The sequence below is a fragment of the Hypanus sabinus genome, chromosome 4 (genome assembly GCF_030144855.1).
Source record: "Hypanus sabinus isolate sHypSab1 chromosome 4, sHypSab1.hap1, whole genome shotgun sequence".
In the NCBI taxonomy this organism is placed as follows: domain Eukaryota; kingdom Metazoa; phylum Chordata; class Chondrichthyes; order Myliobatiformes; family Dasyatidae; genus Hypanus; species Hypanus sabinus.
Genome location: NC_082709.1, coordinates 19,955,140 through 19,973,987, shown reverse-complemented (window position 1 = coordinate 19,973,987; position 18,848 = coordinate 19,955,140). Strand labels below are relative to the sequence as shown.

Below are 18,848 nucleotides of genomic sequence, written 5' to 3'. Positions count from 1 at the left end.
AGGAAGGACCAGCAAATGATAGAGCAAAATTGCAGTCAGGAGGATGAGTTAAAGAGTAATGGGCGCAATATCATAAAGAGTGATGAATACAAGACCAAACGTGTTACATTTGAATGCATGCAGAGGACAAAATAAGATAGATGATCTTGTAGCACATTTAGAGATTGGCGGGTATGATGCTGTGGGCATCTCTGAGTCATGGCTGCGGGAAGATCATAGCTGGGAGCTTAATATCGAAGGACACCCATTGTATTGAAAGGACAGACAGGAAGGCAGAGGGGGTGGAGTGGCTCTATCGGTAAAAAAATGAAATCAAATCCTTAGAAGGAGGTGACATCGGACCAGAAGGTGGCGAATCCTGCAAGGGTAAAAAGACGCTGATGAGACACCTCTGACCAGTCGCCAGGATGTAGGTTACAAATTACAATGGGAGGTAGAAAAGGCATGTACAAAAGGCAATGTTCAATGATCATAGGAGAAATTCAAAATGCAGGTAGATTGGGAAAATCCAGTTGGCGCTAGATCCCAAGGAATCGAGGAATGTCTATGAGATGGCTTTTTAGAGCAGCTGGCGCTCTAGGGGATCAGTAATTCTGGATTGGGTTTCATGTAATGAAACTATGGATCCTATGAATGTAATAACCCAGATTTAATTAGAAAGCTTAAGGTAAAGGAACCCTGAGGAGTCAGTGATCACATAATATGATAGAATTCACCCTGCAATTTGAGAGGGAGAAGATATAGTCAGATGTATCAGTATTACAGTGGAGTAAAGGGAATTGCAAAGGCAAGAGAGAGGAGCTGGCCAGAATTGATTGGAAGGGGACACTATCAGGGATGAAGGCAGAACATCCCAAAGAAGAGGAAGTATTCTAGAGGGAGGATGAGGCCTTCCTTTGTGCTGACGAAGGAAGTCAAAGGCAGCATTAAAGCAAAAGGTATGGCATATAATATAACAAAAATTAGTGGGAAGTTAGAGGATTGGGAAGCTTTTAAAAGCTAACAGAAGGCAATTCAAATAACCATAAGGAGAGAACAGATGAAATATTAAGGTCAGCTAGCCAACAATATAAACGAGAATTCCAAAAGATTTTTTCAGATATATAAAAAGTAAGACACAGCTAAGAGTTGATATTGGAATGCTGGAAAGTGATACTAGAGAGGTAGTGATGGGGGATAAAGAAATGAAAGTTGAACCTAATTATTTTGCATCAGTTTTCAATGTGGAAAGCACTAGCAATATGCCAGAAATTCAAGGGTGTCAGGGCAGATTTGAGTATTGTTGCTATTACTAAAGAGAAGATGCTCGGGAGGTTGAAAAGCCTAAAACTTGGTAAGTTACCTGGACCAGATGGACTGCACCTCAGGGTTCTGTAAGAATTAGTTGAAGAGATTGTGGAGACATTAAGAATCACAAGATTCTGGAATGCTTCCTGAGCACTGGAGAATTGTAAATGCCATTCTACTCTTTAAGAAGGAAGAGAGGTAAAAGAAAAGAAATTATCAGCCAGTTAGCCAGACTTCAGTGGCTGAAAATATGTTGGAGTCTATTATTAAGCGTGAGGTTTCCGAGGACTTCGAGGCACATGATATAACAGGCTAAAGTCAGCATGGTTTCCATAATGGCAAATCACACCTGACAAATCTGTTGTAATTCTTTGAGGAAATAGCAGACATGTTTGACAAAGCAGAGTCAGTAGATATTGTTTGTTTAGATTTTCAGAAGTCCTTTGACAGGGTGCTGCACATGGTGCTGCTTAACAAGCTAAGATCCCATAATATTGTAGGAAACATACTAGCATGGATAGAAAATTGGCGGACTGGGCAGGAGGCAAAAAGTTTAAATAAACTATTTCTAGTTGGCTGGCAGTTACTAGTGGTGTTCCACAGAGGTCAGGATTGAGACTGCTGCTTTTCACTTTATATGGCAATGATTTGGAAGAGGAAATCAGCTTTTGGCCAAGTTTTTGGCTGATATGAAGATAGATGGAGAGGGAGGCAGTATTGTGGAAACAGGGTGGCTGCAGAAGGGCCCAGACAGATTGGGAAAATGGGCAAAGAAGTGACAGATGGAATATAATGTAGGGAAGTGTATGGTCATGCACTTTGGCAGGGGAATAAAGGCATGTTTTCTAAATTGGGAGAAATCAGAGGTGCAAAGTAACTTGGGAGTCCTTGTGCAGGATTCGCTGAAGGTTATCTTGCAGATTAATTTGAGTCAGTGGTAAAGAAGGTTAATGCAATGTTAGCATTCATTTCAAGGTGACTAGAATACAGAAGCAAGGATGTAATACTTAGGCTTTATAAGTGTAACCCTTAGGTTTGGCTGGCGGCGTTAGTCAAGGGAAGACAGTCTCTGTCCCCACCAAACATGTAGAATCTCAGCTGCAAAACCTCTTCTTTGTGTGGACGCTTCGTGATCGGTTTCCGCGTTACAAGTCAGTACCACGAAATAACAAACAGTACACAATATGCAATTAGACGATTTAGCTTTATAATTCTTAATTTAACTAAAGGGTTAGTAAAGAAAACAAAAAGAAAAGGGCCTATTATAATGAAACAGTCTAATCCGCACACGTTGGTGCTCACGGTTTCCCTTCCGTTGGCCCTCTGTCGATTTCCCGGGTTTCGTCGACTCTCAGCCTCACTCCAAGTCCCCTATGTCCTGCTGGCTACGACCTCTCATTACAGGTGGCTGTTCTCTTCATCTCTCACTGAACCAAAGACTGAGGTCACCTCATTCTCAGGCACACAACAAGAAAAAAACACTCCCTTCCTTGGATGGTGTACATTCCAAAGCCCCCTTTATCTCTAGTTGTAACCCAATTACTGCTGTTATAGAAAAACCATTACATTAGCAGTGAACCTTTCTCAGGGCGTTACGTAAGGTATTGGTCAGACCACACTTGGAATATTGTGAGTAGTATTGGGCCCCTTATCTAAGAAAGGGGAGGGTCCAGAGGAGGTTCACTAGAATAATCCCAGGAATGAAAGGTTTAACACATGAGGAGTGTTTGATGACTCTGGACCTGCACTCTCCTCTGGGGTTTAGAAGAATGAGAGAGGATCTCACTGAAACCTATTAAATTTTGAAAGATCTGGTTAGAATGGATGTGGGGAGGATGTATCCTATAGTGGGGGGGGGGGGGGGGGTTCTAGGACCAGAAGGCACAATCTTAGAATGGAGAGACGTTCACTTAGAACAGAGATAAGAAAAATTGTCTTTAGCAGAGATTGTTGAAAGTGTGAAATTCATTGCCACAGACAGCTGTGCAGACCAAGTCATTGGGTAAATTTAAGGCTAAGATTGATAAGTTCTTGATTAATTGGTTGTCAAAGGTGACAGGGAGAAGACAGGAGAATGGACTTGAGAGGGATAATGGATTAACCATGATGGAATGGTGGAGGAGCTTCAATGGACCGAATGGCCTAAATTGCCCCCATGTCTTATAGGACAACGTCTCTAATTGAGAGCACGGGACTTCATTTTATTCACTGTTGTGATAATAGTGCTAAATAATTTCTACAGCCTATCACTTGGGTTTTTTTGTGACAAGATGTTTTTTTTTGAATTACACTTTACCCACTAAGCATTTTGCCATTGTGTTTAGGGCAGCAATAAGTGTAGATTTACACCACAACCAAGAAAAGTGCAGCAGCCAATGTCTGTTGTGTGAAAACATTTTTAAATGAGGCAATGAAACGGTCCAGGTTCCTTGAACTTTTGAAGAGAATACACTCTGACAAAAAGCAAACAAGAACTGAATTTATTTTCAATCACTTCATAAAATCTTTTAGAAACAGAAAACACTTCAAAATGTGCTGACTGGCACTTCACAACAAAATAGTGATGGCTTGTGTGCATTGTACAACATTTCCTTGCTCATTGCTAAATCTGGAAAGCCCCATTCAATTGGTGAAGAACTGAATCTGCCAGCATTAATGGAGATTCTGAGTACAGTGTTGCATAGCCTCAAGATTCAGGGGAGTAGATTTAGGATGGAGATGAGGAGGAACTGCTTTTCTCAGAGAGTGTTAAATCTGGAGAATTCTCTGCCCAGTGAAGCAGTGGAGGCTACCTCAATAAATATATTTAATATGAACATAAGAAACAGAAGCAGGAGTAGGCCATCTGGCCCATCGAGCCTGCTCCACCATTCAATAAGATCATGGCTGATCTGGCCATGGACTCATCTCCACCTACCTGCCTTTTCTCCATAACCCTCAATTCCCTACTGTGCAAAAATTCTATCTAACCTTGCCTTAAATATATTTACTGAGGTAGCCACCACTGTTTCATTGGGCAGGGAATTCCACAGATTCAGCATTCTCTGGGACAAGCAGTTCTTCCTCATCTCTGTCCTAAATCAACTCCCCTGAATCTTGAGGCGACGTCTCGTGGTTCTAGTCTCACCTAGCAGTGAAAACCACTTTCCTGCCTCTATCTTATCTATCCTTTTCATAATTTTATATGTCCCTATAAAGTCTCCTCTCATTCTTCTGAATTCCAGTGAGTACAGTCCCAGGCGACTCAATCTCTCCTCATAGTCTAACCCCCTCAACCCTGGAATCAATCTGGTGAACCTCCTCTGCATTGCCTCCAAAGCCAGTATATCCTTCCTCAAGTAAGGAGACCAGAACTGCACACAGTATTCCTGGTGCAGCTTCACCAGCACGCTCAACAGTTGCAGCATAACCTCCCTGCTCTTAAATACATTTAAGACAGGGTTGGATAGATTTTTGCATAGTAAGGGAATTAAGGGTTATGCAGAAAAGGCAGGTAGGTGGAGATGAGTCTGTGGCCAGATCAGCCATGATCTTATTGAATAGCGAAGTAGGCTTGATGGGCCAAATGGCCTCCTCCTGCTCCTATTTCTTATGTTCTTATAATTCACCAGAAAAAAATAATTAAAGCAATTCTGCTCAGTGACAACTCTGATGAAAGCTGAATAAATGAAATGTCTCCGAATTTCACAGCCAAGAAGGGCCGAAGGACCTGTTTCTGTGCTGTAATATTCTATGGTTCTATGTGGAAGAAACACTGTGCAGCGTATTAGGACAACAGTAATGAACGACAATAGTTTTTGGAACAGATCCAGAAATAATACAACAATTTCTTCAGTCCAGATTTTTCATGATATGGCAAATACATAAAAGTTCCATCACTTTTCAACAATTATAACCACTTCAAGCAAAGTCTAAGAGAATGGTGGGTTAGCAAGAGATGAGGTGATTACATGATCATTGTAATTATTATGAGACACTGAGGAATCAAATGCTTACTTTGGGATCCATTGGTCTAAATGAACTAATGATTTCACAATCTTCTGAAGGCCTTGCAGACTTAACTCTCAAGAATGCAGATACGGCAGCTTTAAGTGGATGAAAGTCCATTGCTATGGCTGGAAAAGAGGTTGGTGGGGTGGACTTAAAGCCACAATAGAATGTTGGGGTGTAAAACTTCCCCTACCTGATATCTTGTTGGCAAACACACAGTCATTGGAGAACAAAATAGAGGACCTAAGGGCAAGGTTACTGCTCGGAGGGAAATGAGAGATTGCTGCATTCCCAGTTTCACTGAGACATGGTTTCTGCAAGATATGCCAGATACAGTGGTTCTCAATCCACCACATGGTTTGTTCTGGAGAATATTCAGGGAAGGCAAAAGGTAGAGGTTTGTACTTCATGATAAACTCTTTCTGGTCCAGAGATGGTACTGGTTCACTGATATCTTTAACCCCTGGCTTCTCAGTCTGTGGTACCCACCTGCTTCAATTATACTGGTACCCAAGAATAGCGTAGTAACCTGCCTCAATGATTATCGTCCACTAACACTCACATCCACTGAGATTGAGTGCATTGGTGGTTGGATCTGCTCCACTTTGCCCACCATCACAGATGCTTTGAGAGCAATTGCCATTTCATTGGCTCTTCACTCAGCCTTGTAATATGTGGACAGTGAAGACACATACATCAGGATGCTCTTCATTAACTACAGTCTGAATACATCCTTGTGCAACTGGATCCTCGATTTCCTCATCTAAGACCCCACCTCCTCCACAATCACCATCTTCACAGGTGCACCACAAGTCTCTGTGCTTAACCCCTGCTCTATTCATTTTATCCTCATGACTGTGAGGCTAAGTACAGCTCCAATGCCTTATTTAAGTTTTCTGATGACACCACTGTTGAATCAAAGTTGATGACTAATCAGCATGTTTTAAGGAGATTGAAAAACTGGCTGAATGGTGACACACCTTCTTGCTCAATGTAAGTGTGTCAGCCATGTTCTCTATTTCCTTTGTATTCTGTGTTGTTCATTTATTATGGAAACTATTCACACTAGTGGGCACATGATAATTAAGAGAAGGAAATAAGTTACGTATTTTTGCTTAAATCATGGCAGTTTGTAGCTTGGGACTGGCAGAGATCAAGTATTTGCTGACCAATTAATATCACTGAATAATGCTTAGCTTGGATTTGGGTATGCTTTAAGTTTATCACTTCAGGATTGTATGTTTGCTAATTGCTAATAAAGGATCAAAATAAAGGATGTGACTCTTTGGAACAATCATTTTTATTGGAACTGAAGGTGCATCAAGCAAATATAACAACCCCACAGCGATCGTAGGATAGCGGCAATTCTTCCATTTTGATTTTGGATTAGTAGTGCCCACAATGAGCTGATTATTGACTACAGAAGGAGGAATCTAGAGAACCATGAGACAGTCCTCATCATGAGATCAGAGTTGGAAAAGATCAGCAACTTTAAATTCCTCAGTGTTATCATTTCAAAGGATCTGTCCTTGGTTCAGCCATTACAAAGAAGGCGAGGTAGCACCTCTACTTTCTTATAAGTTTGCCAAGATTTGATACGTTAACTGAAATACTGACGAACTGCAATAGATGTGCGGTGGAGAGTCTACTGACCGGTTGCGTCATGATCTGGTAGGGAAACACCAATGCTCTTGAACAGAAAAGCCTATAAAAACAGTGGATGCAGCTCAGTCCATCACTGGTAAAACCCTCCCTACCACTGAACACACTTACAAGGAGCGCTGTCAAGGGAAAACAGCATCCATCATCAAGGAACCCCACTGCTGAGGTCATGCACTCTTCTAAGAATACTGTTGCCATTAGGAATGAGATACAGGAGCCTCAGTTCCAACCAGTTTCATTTATTTCAACAGGATAACAGACCTGTTTCAAACAGGCATTACTAACAGTTTCACTTATTTTCACTCACACCGTTACATCGGTTTGTGGACAGCAGAACAGCCCCAAAAGACCCGAGGGACAGTTTGGGGCATCCTAAAACGATGCTTGTGTTAGTGGAGGCAGGTGCAGGACACCCTAAGCAGACAACAGCAGGCGTGGTGAGGCATTATTCTTTAAAGTTTATCCCAGCACTTGAACACTGATCAGTGGGTTTAACTAAGGCATTTGTCACGGAATAAAACAAACGGTAGGATGTCAGAATCTCTGTTTAAAATGTTCCAATTCTGCATCTGAAGTCATTATTATGGATGGGCCACAGGATTATTCCCCCCCCCCACTTCCCCCACCACCTCACCCCGAAACCAACAGAAGAATTTCCTGGTCCTTCTAGGCCAGGCAGAGGAAGATTTAAACCCTCAGTCTGACTTTGCAAGGGAGGTGTTGGAGTTGATGATTGGTGAATAGTTATACTGGAAATGTAAAGACAAAGCATGTTATGGAGAAAGCCTCTGTATATCTGTGAATTTTTCTACATACATATTTGTTTTTTATTTATGTAGTTGTAAATATTTTCCTTCCTTCACAACTTTTGGGCTGCTTTTGCACTTTTTCTTCCTGGTACTAAATAAAACCTGTTTGCACTAACGTGTTGTTGTGGCTAACCATTTGTATTTTTTCCAACTGGTGACCCTCATCAGGTGCACTTACTCGCACCTGATAGTCCAGGTGTAGTATACCACCTTGGTGCTGATGGAATAATGGGACAGTATTTATTAAATGTATCCAGGACAATGTCCTGAAACAATTTGTAGATAGCCTGAGATGAGATAGGGCTACACTCAATCTCCTCTCAAGAACTGGGTCAGGGTAAGTACTGTACATTGGAACATGTAATCATAATTCTATGTTTCAAGGTACTTAAGAGGAAAAAATGCAACTGGTCCTCAGGTTGAAGTTGAACTTGTTATGAGAAACAAGAGACAAGATTGCTGGACCATGGTAAAGACTTGTGTATCTTCATTAACCACAGGTGAGGTTCCAACAGATAACACAAAAGCTAATTTGTGCCCTTATTTAAGAATTTAGGGGACCCTGTCCATGTGGATTTTAGAATTTAGCCAGGTCCTGTATGGTAAGTTGGTCCCAAAGGTTAGAGCACAAAGTGAGGTAGGAAATTAGCTTGTGATAGGATAGCAGTGGAGAATTGGTTTTTTCAGATTGAAGGCTTTGATTAGCCTGTGCTACAAGGATCAGTGTTGGGTCCTTTGTTGTTTGTCATACATGTATTATGTATTATTATGTATTATGTACATGTAGTATGTATTAATAATTTGTGTGAGAATGCCCATGGCATGATTAGTATGTTTGCAGATGACACTAAAATCCATGGAAAAGTTGACAACTAAAAAGGTTGTCAAAGATTACAACAAGCTTATAGATTAGCTGGGAAAGCAGAGCAAGGGAGTAGCAGATGGAACCAGTGTAGGACTTCCATTGTGAATGGCAGTGCCCCTGTAGTGTAATTTAACAGACTGACCTTGGGATACATCTGGAAAATGGAAACATGCATAGATAAACCGATGAAGGAGTACAACATGCTTATTTCCATCAGCCAAGACATTGGTTATATAATTTACTTTTGTACATAACGTTGCTAAGGCAGCACTTAGATTATAGTTTGCAATTCTAGTCACCACAGTACAGGGAGGACATGGTTAAAATACAGAGAACCCAGAAAAGATTCACGGAGATCTTGCCTGGATTGGAGGGCTTAAGTTATCAGAAGAGATTAGATGGACTAGGTTTGTCTGGAGAAAGGGAGACTGGAACATGACATGATATAGGTACAGGCAGTCCTGAATGGCATTGACAGGGTCTTTAGCAGTATCTGTTTCCTATGGTAGGGACGACTAGAACAGAACAGGGCAGAGGTTTAAGATGAGAGGAAATAAGTTGAAAGCAGATTTGAGAGATAAATATTTCACACCAAGTAGTTGGTATTTGGAAATGAGCAGATGTGGTGGTAGAAGCAATAACAATATTTCAGAGGCTTCCAAATCGTTACTTGATTGAGCATGGCAAAGGGGGATGCGGAATCATAAGAGATGGAATGGTAATCAGTATAGACACAGTGGCCCAAAGGGTCTGATACAATGTTGCACAACTTTATAACACCATGTTTCTAATACTTTATTTCTGCCTCACCCTCACAAAGATTTTCATTACGAGGGGAAGGGTGGGTGTACAGCCTGATAAAAACTTTTAAGAGAAAGCTTGTGTCTTTAACTTAGTAAAATGTTCCAAGATCCTTCAATATCCTTAAAATATTAACACACAACAGTTAGAATCAGGATAATTTTAATTGCCAGTATGTAAAATATACCAGAATTGATTGTAGATCAATGCAGAGCATAAAACGCAGGACAATATCTTAATTGACAACACAATAATAACCAGCAATTTACAAGACAATAATTATGCAAAAATATTGATTAAAAGAACAAGATAGTTATTACAAAGGAAGCTGAAGACATAACTGAATGACAGTCTGGCAAAAATATAAGAGATCTGCTCTCAGTTCTTGGGAATACAATCAGATTAAAATGTTTTCCAAAGAACAGAGATGCTGCATCTAAATCAAGAAAGAGCAAAAAAAAAATAGTGAGAGTAATGTTCTGTCAGTAATCTGTTCCCCAAAATGGATAATTCCTTGAGCTAAGCTCCAGGACCTTGGCCTCAGAGCCTCTTTGTGCAATTGGATCCCAGATTTCCTCGCTTGCAGAACCTAGTCAGTGCAGATTGGCAACATTTCCTTCACAATCAACAGAAGCAAAAGGGTACCACAAATCTGTGTGTTAGCTCCCTGCTCTACTCACTTTATGGCTGTGTAGCTAAGCATAGCTTTAATGCTGTATTCAAGTTTGCTGTTGACACCACTGGCGAAGGCCGAATCAAAGGCGGTGATGAATCAGCATATAGGAAGGAGACTGAAAATCTGGCTGAGTGGTGCCATAACAACAACCTCTTACTCAATATTAGCAAGACCAAGGAGCTGATTATTGACTAGGAGAGGGAAACCAAAGGTCCGTGATCCAGTCCTCATCAGAGGGTTAGAGAATGAGAGGGTCAGTAACTTACCAATCCTCAGTGTTATCGATTTAAAGGACATGTCCTGGGTCTAGAACTTAAGTGCAACTATGAAGAAAGCGTGGCAACACCACCATTTCCGTAGGAGTTTGCGAAGACTTGGCATGACATTTGAAACTTTGACACACTTCCATAGATTTGTGGTGGAGAGTATATTGACTGGCTGTATCATAGCCTGGTATGGAAAACCAAAAGCCCTTGAGTGGAAGATCCTACAAAGTTATGGCTATGGCCCTGTCCATCACAGATAAAGCCCTCCCCACCATTGAGTACATTTATATGAAAAACTACCATAGAAAAGCAGCATCGATCGTTACGAACACCCAACACTCAGGACAATCTCTCTTCTCATTGCTGGCATCAGGAGGAAGGTACAGGATCCTCAGGACTCACTCCACCAGGTTCAGCACCAGTTACTACTGCTCAACCAGGTGGCTCTTGAGCAAAAGGGAATAACTCCACTGCTGCATCATTGAAATGCTCCCACAACCTATGGACTCACTTTCTAGTGCTCTTCATCTCATGCTCTTAATATTTACTGCTAATTTATTAATTATTATTTCTACCTTTTTGTATTTTTACATTTTGTTGTCTTTTGCATACTGGTTGGATAGGGAAAACTGTAGCTGTATTTCTATTCCTCGTAAGACCAGAGAGTTCTGAAGACACCTGACTCTGCGTGGCAGGAAAGAAACTCGTTCTTTTTTTTTCTTTAAACGAATGATCTTTTATTTCTAAAAAGTGAAGCCAAGTTGTAGATTCTTCCACAAGACTAAACATACTTTCACATAGACTTTATCGAAGTTTCTCAGCATCTTATATAGGGTCATACTGCACACTACCTCTACACCAATCTCTTTGCATAGCTACACTAATCACATCTAATCATATTAGGATCATACATTGTCTTTCTATAGCTGTCCTATTTATGTAGCTACTAAATACCTCTTAAACATATAAATTTATTTATCTAGCTTCATTAGCCAACCTGATCAATCAGTTTCAAGCTTATTTAATGTCATTTCCAGTGGATTCCAGTTAACTGGACCATCTGTTAATTAGGGCAGATGCTTATTTGGGATAACTCTTAAAGAACAAAAACAAATCAAGAAAACAGCTGGGATTCCCTTAGCTTCTTTGGGACCCTATGCCGCTTAATTGGGGCAGGAGAGTCAGTCACGTGCACTTGTGTGGCCATTAGAGACCACAATGTGTTTACAGTCAACAGTTGTGTCAGTTGCCCATTTAGACTGAAGGGCGCCACTTCAAAAATCAGTGAATTTTGATAATTTTTAAAAAAAATGTTGACCCTTACCAAGATAGCACTTAAAGGTTTGACCCTAGCCAGAAAAAAAATGAACCTACTGAACAAAGTTAAAAGCCATTTGCCTAAACCGCTCATCATCAGCTAGCAGCATTAACTACAGTGCAGAAATCTGCAATTGCAGACCTGATGCTTCGGCCAGATAAAATACGAGAAGAATGGGAATCACGTGAGGGACAACAGGGAACATCATGAAAACAAAAACATGAAGGTCAGCATCAAGATGTTGAAGAGGCCCTCAACAATGATTTTCCATTCTAACCGGACGAGGTATGCATGTCAGTGGACCAATGTTAAAAAAAAGCACAATTCAGAGGAACTCACTAAGAAGCTAAGTCATAAAGATTTTAAAGCAACAGATGGTTGATTGTCTCATTGGAAATATAGGCACCACTTTAAATTCAAGACAGAAGACAGAAGAAGAAAGGTATGCAAGTACAGAAACTTGGAACTCTACAAAACTCCCTGAGTTGCATCAAAAATACTGCGCAGATGGTCAGAATCAGGTTTAATATCGCCCGCATCTGTTGTGAAATGAATTACCTTAGAGTCAGTCGTACAGTGCAATACATGATAATATAGAAAAATATAAATGTCAATTACAGTAAATATGTATGTATATTAAATAGTTAAAAATAGTGCAAAAACAGAAATGGTATTTAAAAAAGGGAGGTAATGTCCATTTTAGGAACTTTAATTTAGGAATTGGATAGCAGAGGGGAAGAAGCTGTTCAGGAATTGCGGAGTGTGTGCAAACTTCTGTACCTCCTTACTATCGGTAACAATGAGAAGAGGGCATGTCCTGGGTAATGGGGGTCCTTAATAATGGACACCACTGTTCTGAGTAACCTCTCCTTCAAGATGTCTTGGATACTACTGAAGCCAATGTCCATGATGGAGCTGATTATGATTAATTTTACAAATTCCTGTAGCTTCTATAGGAAGCTACATGCAGCTACAGGAAGGTCCCACATGGTAGGCTTATTCAGAAAGTCAGAAGGCATGGGATCCAGGGAAGTTTGGCCAGGTGGATTCAGAATTGGCTTGCCTGCAGAAGGCAGAGGGTTGTGGTGGAGGGAGTACATTCAGATTGGAGGGTTGTGACTAGTGGTGTCCCACAAGGATCTGGGACCTCTACTTTTTGTGATTTTTATTAACAACCTGGATGTGGGGGTAGAAGGGTGGGTTGGCAAGTTTGCAGACAACACAAAGGTTGGTGGTGTTGTAGATAGTGTAGAGGACTGTCAAAGATTGCAGAGAGACATTGATAGGATGCAGAAGTGGGCTGAGAAGTGGCAGATGGGAGTTCAACATGGGGAAGTGTGAGGTGGTACACTTTGGAAGGACAAACTCCAAGGCAGAGTACAAAGTAAATGGCAGGATACTTGGTAGTGTGGAGGAGCAGAGGGATCTGGGGGTACATGTCCACAGATCCCTGAAAGTTGCCTCACAGATAGATAGTTAAGAAAGCTTATGGGGTGTTAGCTTTCATAAATCGAGGGATAGAGTTTAAGAGACGCAATGTAATGATGCAGCTCTATAAAACTCTAGTTAGGCCACACTTGGAGTACTGTGTCCAGTTCTGGTTGCCTCACTATAGGAAGGATGAGGAAGCATTGGAAAGGGTACAGAGGAGATTTACCAGGATGCTGCCTGGTTCAGAGAGTATGGATTATGATCAGAGATTAAGGGAGCTAGGGCTTTACTCTTTGGAGAGAAGGAGGATGAAAGGAGACATGATAGAGGTGTACAAGATATTAAGAGGAATAGACAGAGTGGACAGCCAGCACCTCTTCCACAGGGCACCACTGTTCAGTACAGGAGGACATGGCTTTAAGGTAAGGGGAGGGAAGTTCAAGGGGGATATTAGAGGAAGCTTTTTCACTCAGAGAGTGGTTGGTGCATGGAATGCACTACCTGAGTCAGTGGTGGAGGCAGATACACTAGTGAAGTTTAAGAGACTACTAGACAGGTGTATGGAGGAATTTAAGGTGGGGGGTTATATGGGAGGCAGGGTTTGAGGGTCGGCACAACATTGTGGGCTGAAGGGCCTGTAATGTGCTGTACTATTCTATGTTCTATGTTCTTTCGATCCTGTGTTGTAGCTGCCCCCCCACCCCCACGCCCACGAGCCTGTAAGAATGCTCTCCATGATACATCTGCTGTAGTTTTATCTACAACACTGATGAAACAGTCCTTTTTTTTATTATTCCATGTCGGAAGGTTACCTTTGCTACCAATACACAACACTATCACGTTCAAAGAAAACAATGTATTGCAAAACTGTGTTACATTGTGCAAATACTCTTTACGTCAGGAACTGATAAAAATAATTTGTTAGTTATTGGATAAAGCATTAAGGGGCTAAGAATGGATATCTTACCAATCAAGTACTATGCTAATCAGAAAGTGGGGATGATTTCCAAAAGTTTTAAGGAATGGTTGATGTGTTGGATATGAAGCTACGGTGGAAGTCAAGCAAAATTCTTCTGCTTGTTGACTATTGTGCAGCACACCCTAATGTAGAATGTTTGAGAAATGTCCAGCTGGAACTTTTGCCTGCTGATATGGGAGTCATAGAATATTTGAAGTCATTGTATCATGGAAAGTTGGTGAACCACATTCTCTAAGCAATTGACATCTTTTTCAACAGTCAAGGAAGTGAGTACAAAAATTAACCTTTTATAGGCAGTGCAATATGTGAGTGATTGTGGGCAAGAAATAAGCAGTAAGACAATTCAGAATGGAGGATGAAATCACCTAAAGCGTTGTGTCAAAACATCAAAGCAGAGAACATGAAGGCGAGGAATGTGATGAGGATGACACAACTAAATTTGAAATAGTGACTGCACAGGATGCCAGGAAATCTATTGTTGGATTAAGACATTACTTCATGCAGGAAGGCAATGAAGGCAGTCCAGTATCTGCACCAGGAGTTTGCGCTGATTTTGTTCATTTACAGTCAATCGAAAGAGCATGTAGTGTATATTTGAAGAATTCTTCTGTCAGTAACCAGTACAAACTAATACAGTTTTCTAATACTGTAGTAATATTGCAGGCAGTACTCCAGATATGATCTCAGCAATATTCAAAGTAATCGAAAAATACTTTACTCAATTTCTATATTTAAATACCCTCACAAAATGTTTCTTTACCAATCCCATTTACAGGGTGTTACCTGCATAATAGCTATTTTGTGAATCATGCTCTGTATTTCTCTTCATGCGAGCTCTGCAATTTCTTATAATTTTAGATTTTTTAAGCATATTTCCTGAAAAACTGTGTAATTTCCTTTCTTTTTCACATTCCATCATATTGTTTCTAGCTTATTGCCTACTCACTTAACCTATCTATATACAATTATAACCTCTTTATGTCCTCTTCATAACTTACAATTGATCCATGCATCATTGATAAATTTAGCAACTGCACTGATGATTCATTCATTTCAATCAATTGCATACATGGTGGAAAGAATGAGGCCCCCAGCACCGACCAATATGCTACAGCAGTCATTACATCTCACCAGCTATAAAGAGACCCACTTAAGCCCACTCTGTTACCTGTCAGACTGCCAGTCTTCCATCCATGCTGTTACATTTTCTCCATAACCTTCTGTTTTCCACAAACCTTTGATGCAATAACTTAACAAATAGTTTCTGCAACTCTAAATAGTGGATATTCACCAGTTCTCCTTTATCCACAGCACATTATTTCTTAAAGGAACCCCTGTAAACAGTATACACCTTTCCAGTCATACACTTCACTTCTCTTATGTCACATCCACATCCAAGGCCCATCAGAATGCTTTAGCCAGAAATATGTTGATTTCCACTTCTACATTCCAAATAACCTTGGATGGCCTCATTAAAACAAAATAGCATTCTGCTTTTTAAACCTGGAAACAGAGACACTTAGCTTATAAGTTACTGCTTTGTTTAAAATAAGAAGCAAGATTCTTTATGTTGATATGAGTGAGTTTGAACAACAGTGGTATATTCAGTAGTGCTGCTTTTTGTGATAAAGAAACTTAGTTAACAGTATTCAACCTCCCATTGTGTGTAAATATGGTGAGGTAGACATCTGTCTCTATCAAAGGAGGTATAAGATGTTCCTTTCCAGTAGTAGCCTGCAGGTCACCCTTGGGCAAGATGTAGCACCTGCTTAGCTTCCCAATCAGGATCATGAGAACCATGGAAGCAGGTGGTGGATGATGGTGCCTATCACAAGTCCTGGTTATGTGACCACTGACACCGGGCAGACTATCTCTGAAGGGTACTGAAAATGGCTGGGGTCACACATCTCATAAAGATACTGCCCAGAAAAAAGCAATGACAAACCGCTTTGTAAAAAAAAAATTCCCAGGAGCAATCACAGTCATGGAAACACCATGATTGCCTATATCTATGACATGGCACTTAACGGATGAATGAATTGTAAATAGTTGCTTGTTTTCCCTTACTTTTAAAATTTGTTAGCAAATATTCATTTAAAAATCAGTTGATAATATCATTGCTGCAAGTCTATAATTATAATATCTATTTCCTTCCAGGATTAAATTCTAACAGGATTATTTATTTGTACATTTTTTTTTCTTTCTAGGCATGACATGCCAAGCTAGAACATCATACACAGAAGATGAAGTTCTTTGGGGTAATCGATTTTTCCCAGTTATTTCTCTGGAAGAAGGATTCTTTAAAGTAGACTACTCACAATTTCATGCAACATTTGAAATTCCAACACCACCATATAGTGTAAAAGAGCAAGAGGAAATGCTATTTATATCCTCTCCTTTGATGGCCCCAGCTAATAACAACAGCAGGGGCACCTTACCAGAAAGAAATGATTCAGTGGAGTGCTTTGATAGTATAGATGATCTATGTACCAGGATCCCACTGAAACTGCAGAGGATCACAGGGAGAGAAGAGCTACCCAAAAAACTACTAAGAATGAGTTCTACCACCTCAGAAAAAGTCTATAGCATGAGTGATCTGCCAATGAAGCTCCAACGAATCAGCTCAGTTTCTGGAAATTCTGAGGAAAAACTGGTGCCAAAGACCAGTAAGGTGACCTGTGACCCAATAAGCCAGCCTGTGACTGACCTGCCACTAAAGCTACAGAAATTAGCTGGTGGTTCAAGGATTGAGGGAAACCTTCCACCCAAACTGAGGAAAATGAATTCTGAACGTTTTACGTAACTTCAGGAATCTTTTGATGACTCTAAAATCTAATTTTTGATCAAAGACAATACTGTAATTTTCAAAGTTTAATGGGATACGTATACTGCATTTATTTACAAAACAGGGCAAAGTATCATTAGCACTACATGTATTATGAAATGTTCATTTAACAGCTGGAGTGAAAATGTATGATTATTGCTTTGATACGAGACCTCAGCCATTTTAAATTCATTGTAATATTAGCATCAATTAGCATGTAGTATCAAAAATAGCATGCAATACCGATGTGCAACTTTTGCATATAGTTTTATGGCATGATTCATAATAAATTTATATTTATTCAGTAGTAGCAAAATGTATAAAATTGAGGCTTTGCAATGTCTCAACATGTATTACAGAATAAGATCTTAAAGTTCAGCAAGGTGTATTTCTAAGTGAGAGTGGATAACTTCTGCAGATTGATTTCATGCTTTAAATTAAAATTAAGATTATTATCTTAAATACATATATAACATTGTAATATGTTCTCTTTAAACTAGTCCTTTCAATGCATGTTTTACTTACAAAATTAGAGAAGGCTACAGGCAATAGAGAGCATAGAAGGCTCTTGACAAAGTTTCAGCCTTAAATAATCTGGTATCTTCCTGTTTTGTGTTTTATTAGCCTCACATTTTTTTGCTTTGTTTTAAAATATTGCTTTTATGGAGTGTATGTAAGCAAAGGATGTGGTGGTGCTGGAAGAAGTGAGAAAGAAGAAAATGGGAATGTTAAATTATGGTAACAAGACTGCACAGCAGGTCTGTGTTTCATCATCTCAAACAACACTCTTTTACTTCAGCCTGCGTCATACTCTGAAATGTATAAAATCAAATATGTTACCAAACTAGGAGCATCTTCAGGCATGCTAACTTTGTGTATAAACAGTTTATTCAAACTACTTAAGGAATATGGAATACTTGTATTTATTCCTATTGCAGCCTCAGTTTTTAGCTGAAAACTATATTAAACTTTTCAACTGTTTATGCTGATTCATTTCAAAGACTACAGTGTTTTTTTGTTAATGATAGTTTTGCACCAGACCTTTGTTAAAATCTTTAGCAACTATTAAAACTAATTTCAACAATACTAATGTATATGAATGCTGTCATTCAAACATTTCTTTAATTATTTTTATCTGGAGAAGGAAAGACAATTGTTGTCAATTGTCTACCAGTAGTGCATTTCATAAACAAAATGAGTCTTTGCCTTCAATAACAATATCATTACAAATTCTTACAGATACTGTTCATAGAATGTAAGCATTTCTGGTTAGATGGTACAGCTTTTGTGGATTATGTGATTTGGGCAGCCACTGAAAGCAAATACAAGTTTAAAGATGTAGACACAAATTAATTGTTTATCTTATTGGAACACCTTATGTGCATTAAGTGGTAGAATTTTATAGGGAAGCCTGTCATTCAGATTGAGATTAGATAGTTACAGTATAAATAACTGTGTTCAATTTGTTTCTATCAAGTTTTTTTGTGCATTTGACACATTAATGAACCTAAGGTATACAATATATCTGCGTACAGCTTCCACAAAACCAATTACACATGTAGACTTTGCGGGCAAAAGCACACCTCATGACAATGTAGACCAGGGGTCAGCAACCTTTACCACTGAAAGAGCCACTTGGACCCGTTTCCCACAGAAAAGAAAACACTGGGAGCCGCAAAACCCGCTTGACATTTAAAATGAAATAACACTGCATACAACGTTTTGTTTTGCCTTTATGCTATGTATAAACAAACTATAATGTGTTGCATTTATGAAATTGATGAACTCCTGCAGAGAAAACGAAATTACATTTCTGCATGCAACAAAAACATTTTGAACTCCGAAAAAAAGACGTTGGGTTGAAGGTTACTTTTAAGTAAAATACTCAACGTCTATTTGAGTCCTTCTTGTATTTATGAAAAATGCCAAACTTAAATTTG

At 39.7% G+C, this 18,848-nt stretch overlaps 1 protein-coding gene across 2 annotated transcripts in view; it reads left to right on the top strand.

The window, feature by feature from the left end:
* kcnj3a (potassium inwardly rectifying channel subfamily J member 3a) overlaps positions 1-17,881 on the top strand; it is a 188,519-nt gene extending 170,638 nt beyond the window's left edge. The window contains exon 3 of one of the 2 annotated variants that reach the window (XM_059966533.1): positions 16,292-17,881. In XM_059966533.1, the coding sequence (XP_059822516.1) occupies positions 16,292-16,887 (596 nt within the window). In that variant the 3' untranslated portion in view covers positions 16,888-17,881. The remainder of the gene's footprint in view (positions 1-16,291) is intronic. The other variant, XM_059966534.1, reaches the window with a different exon arrangement.
* Positions 17,882-18,848: the final 967 nt, after the last annotated feature.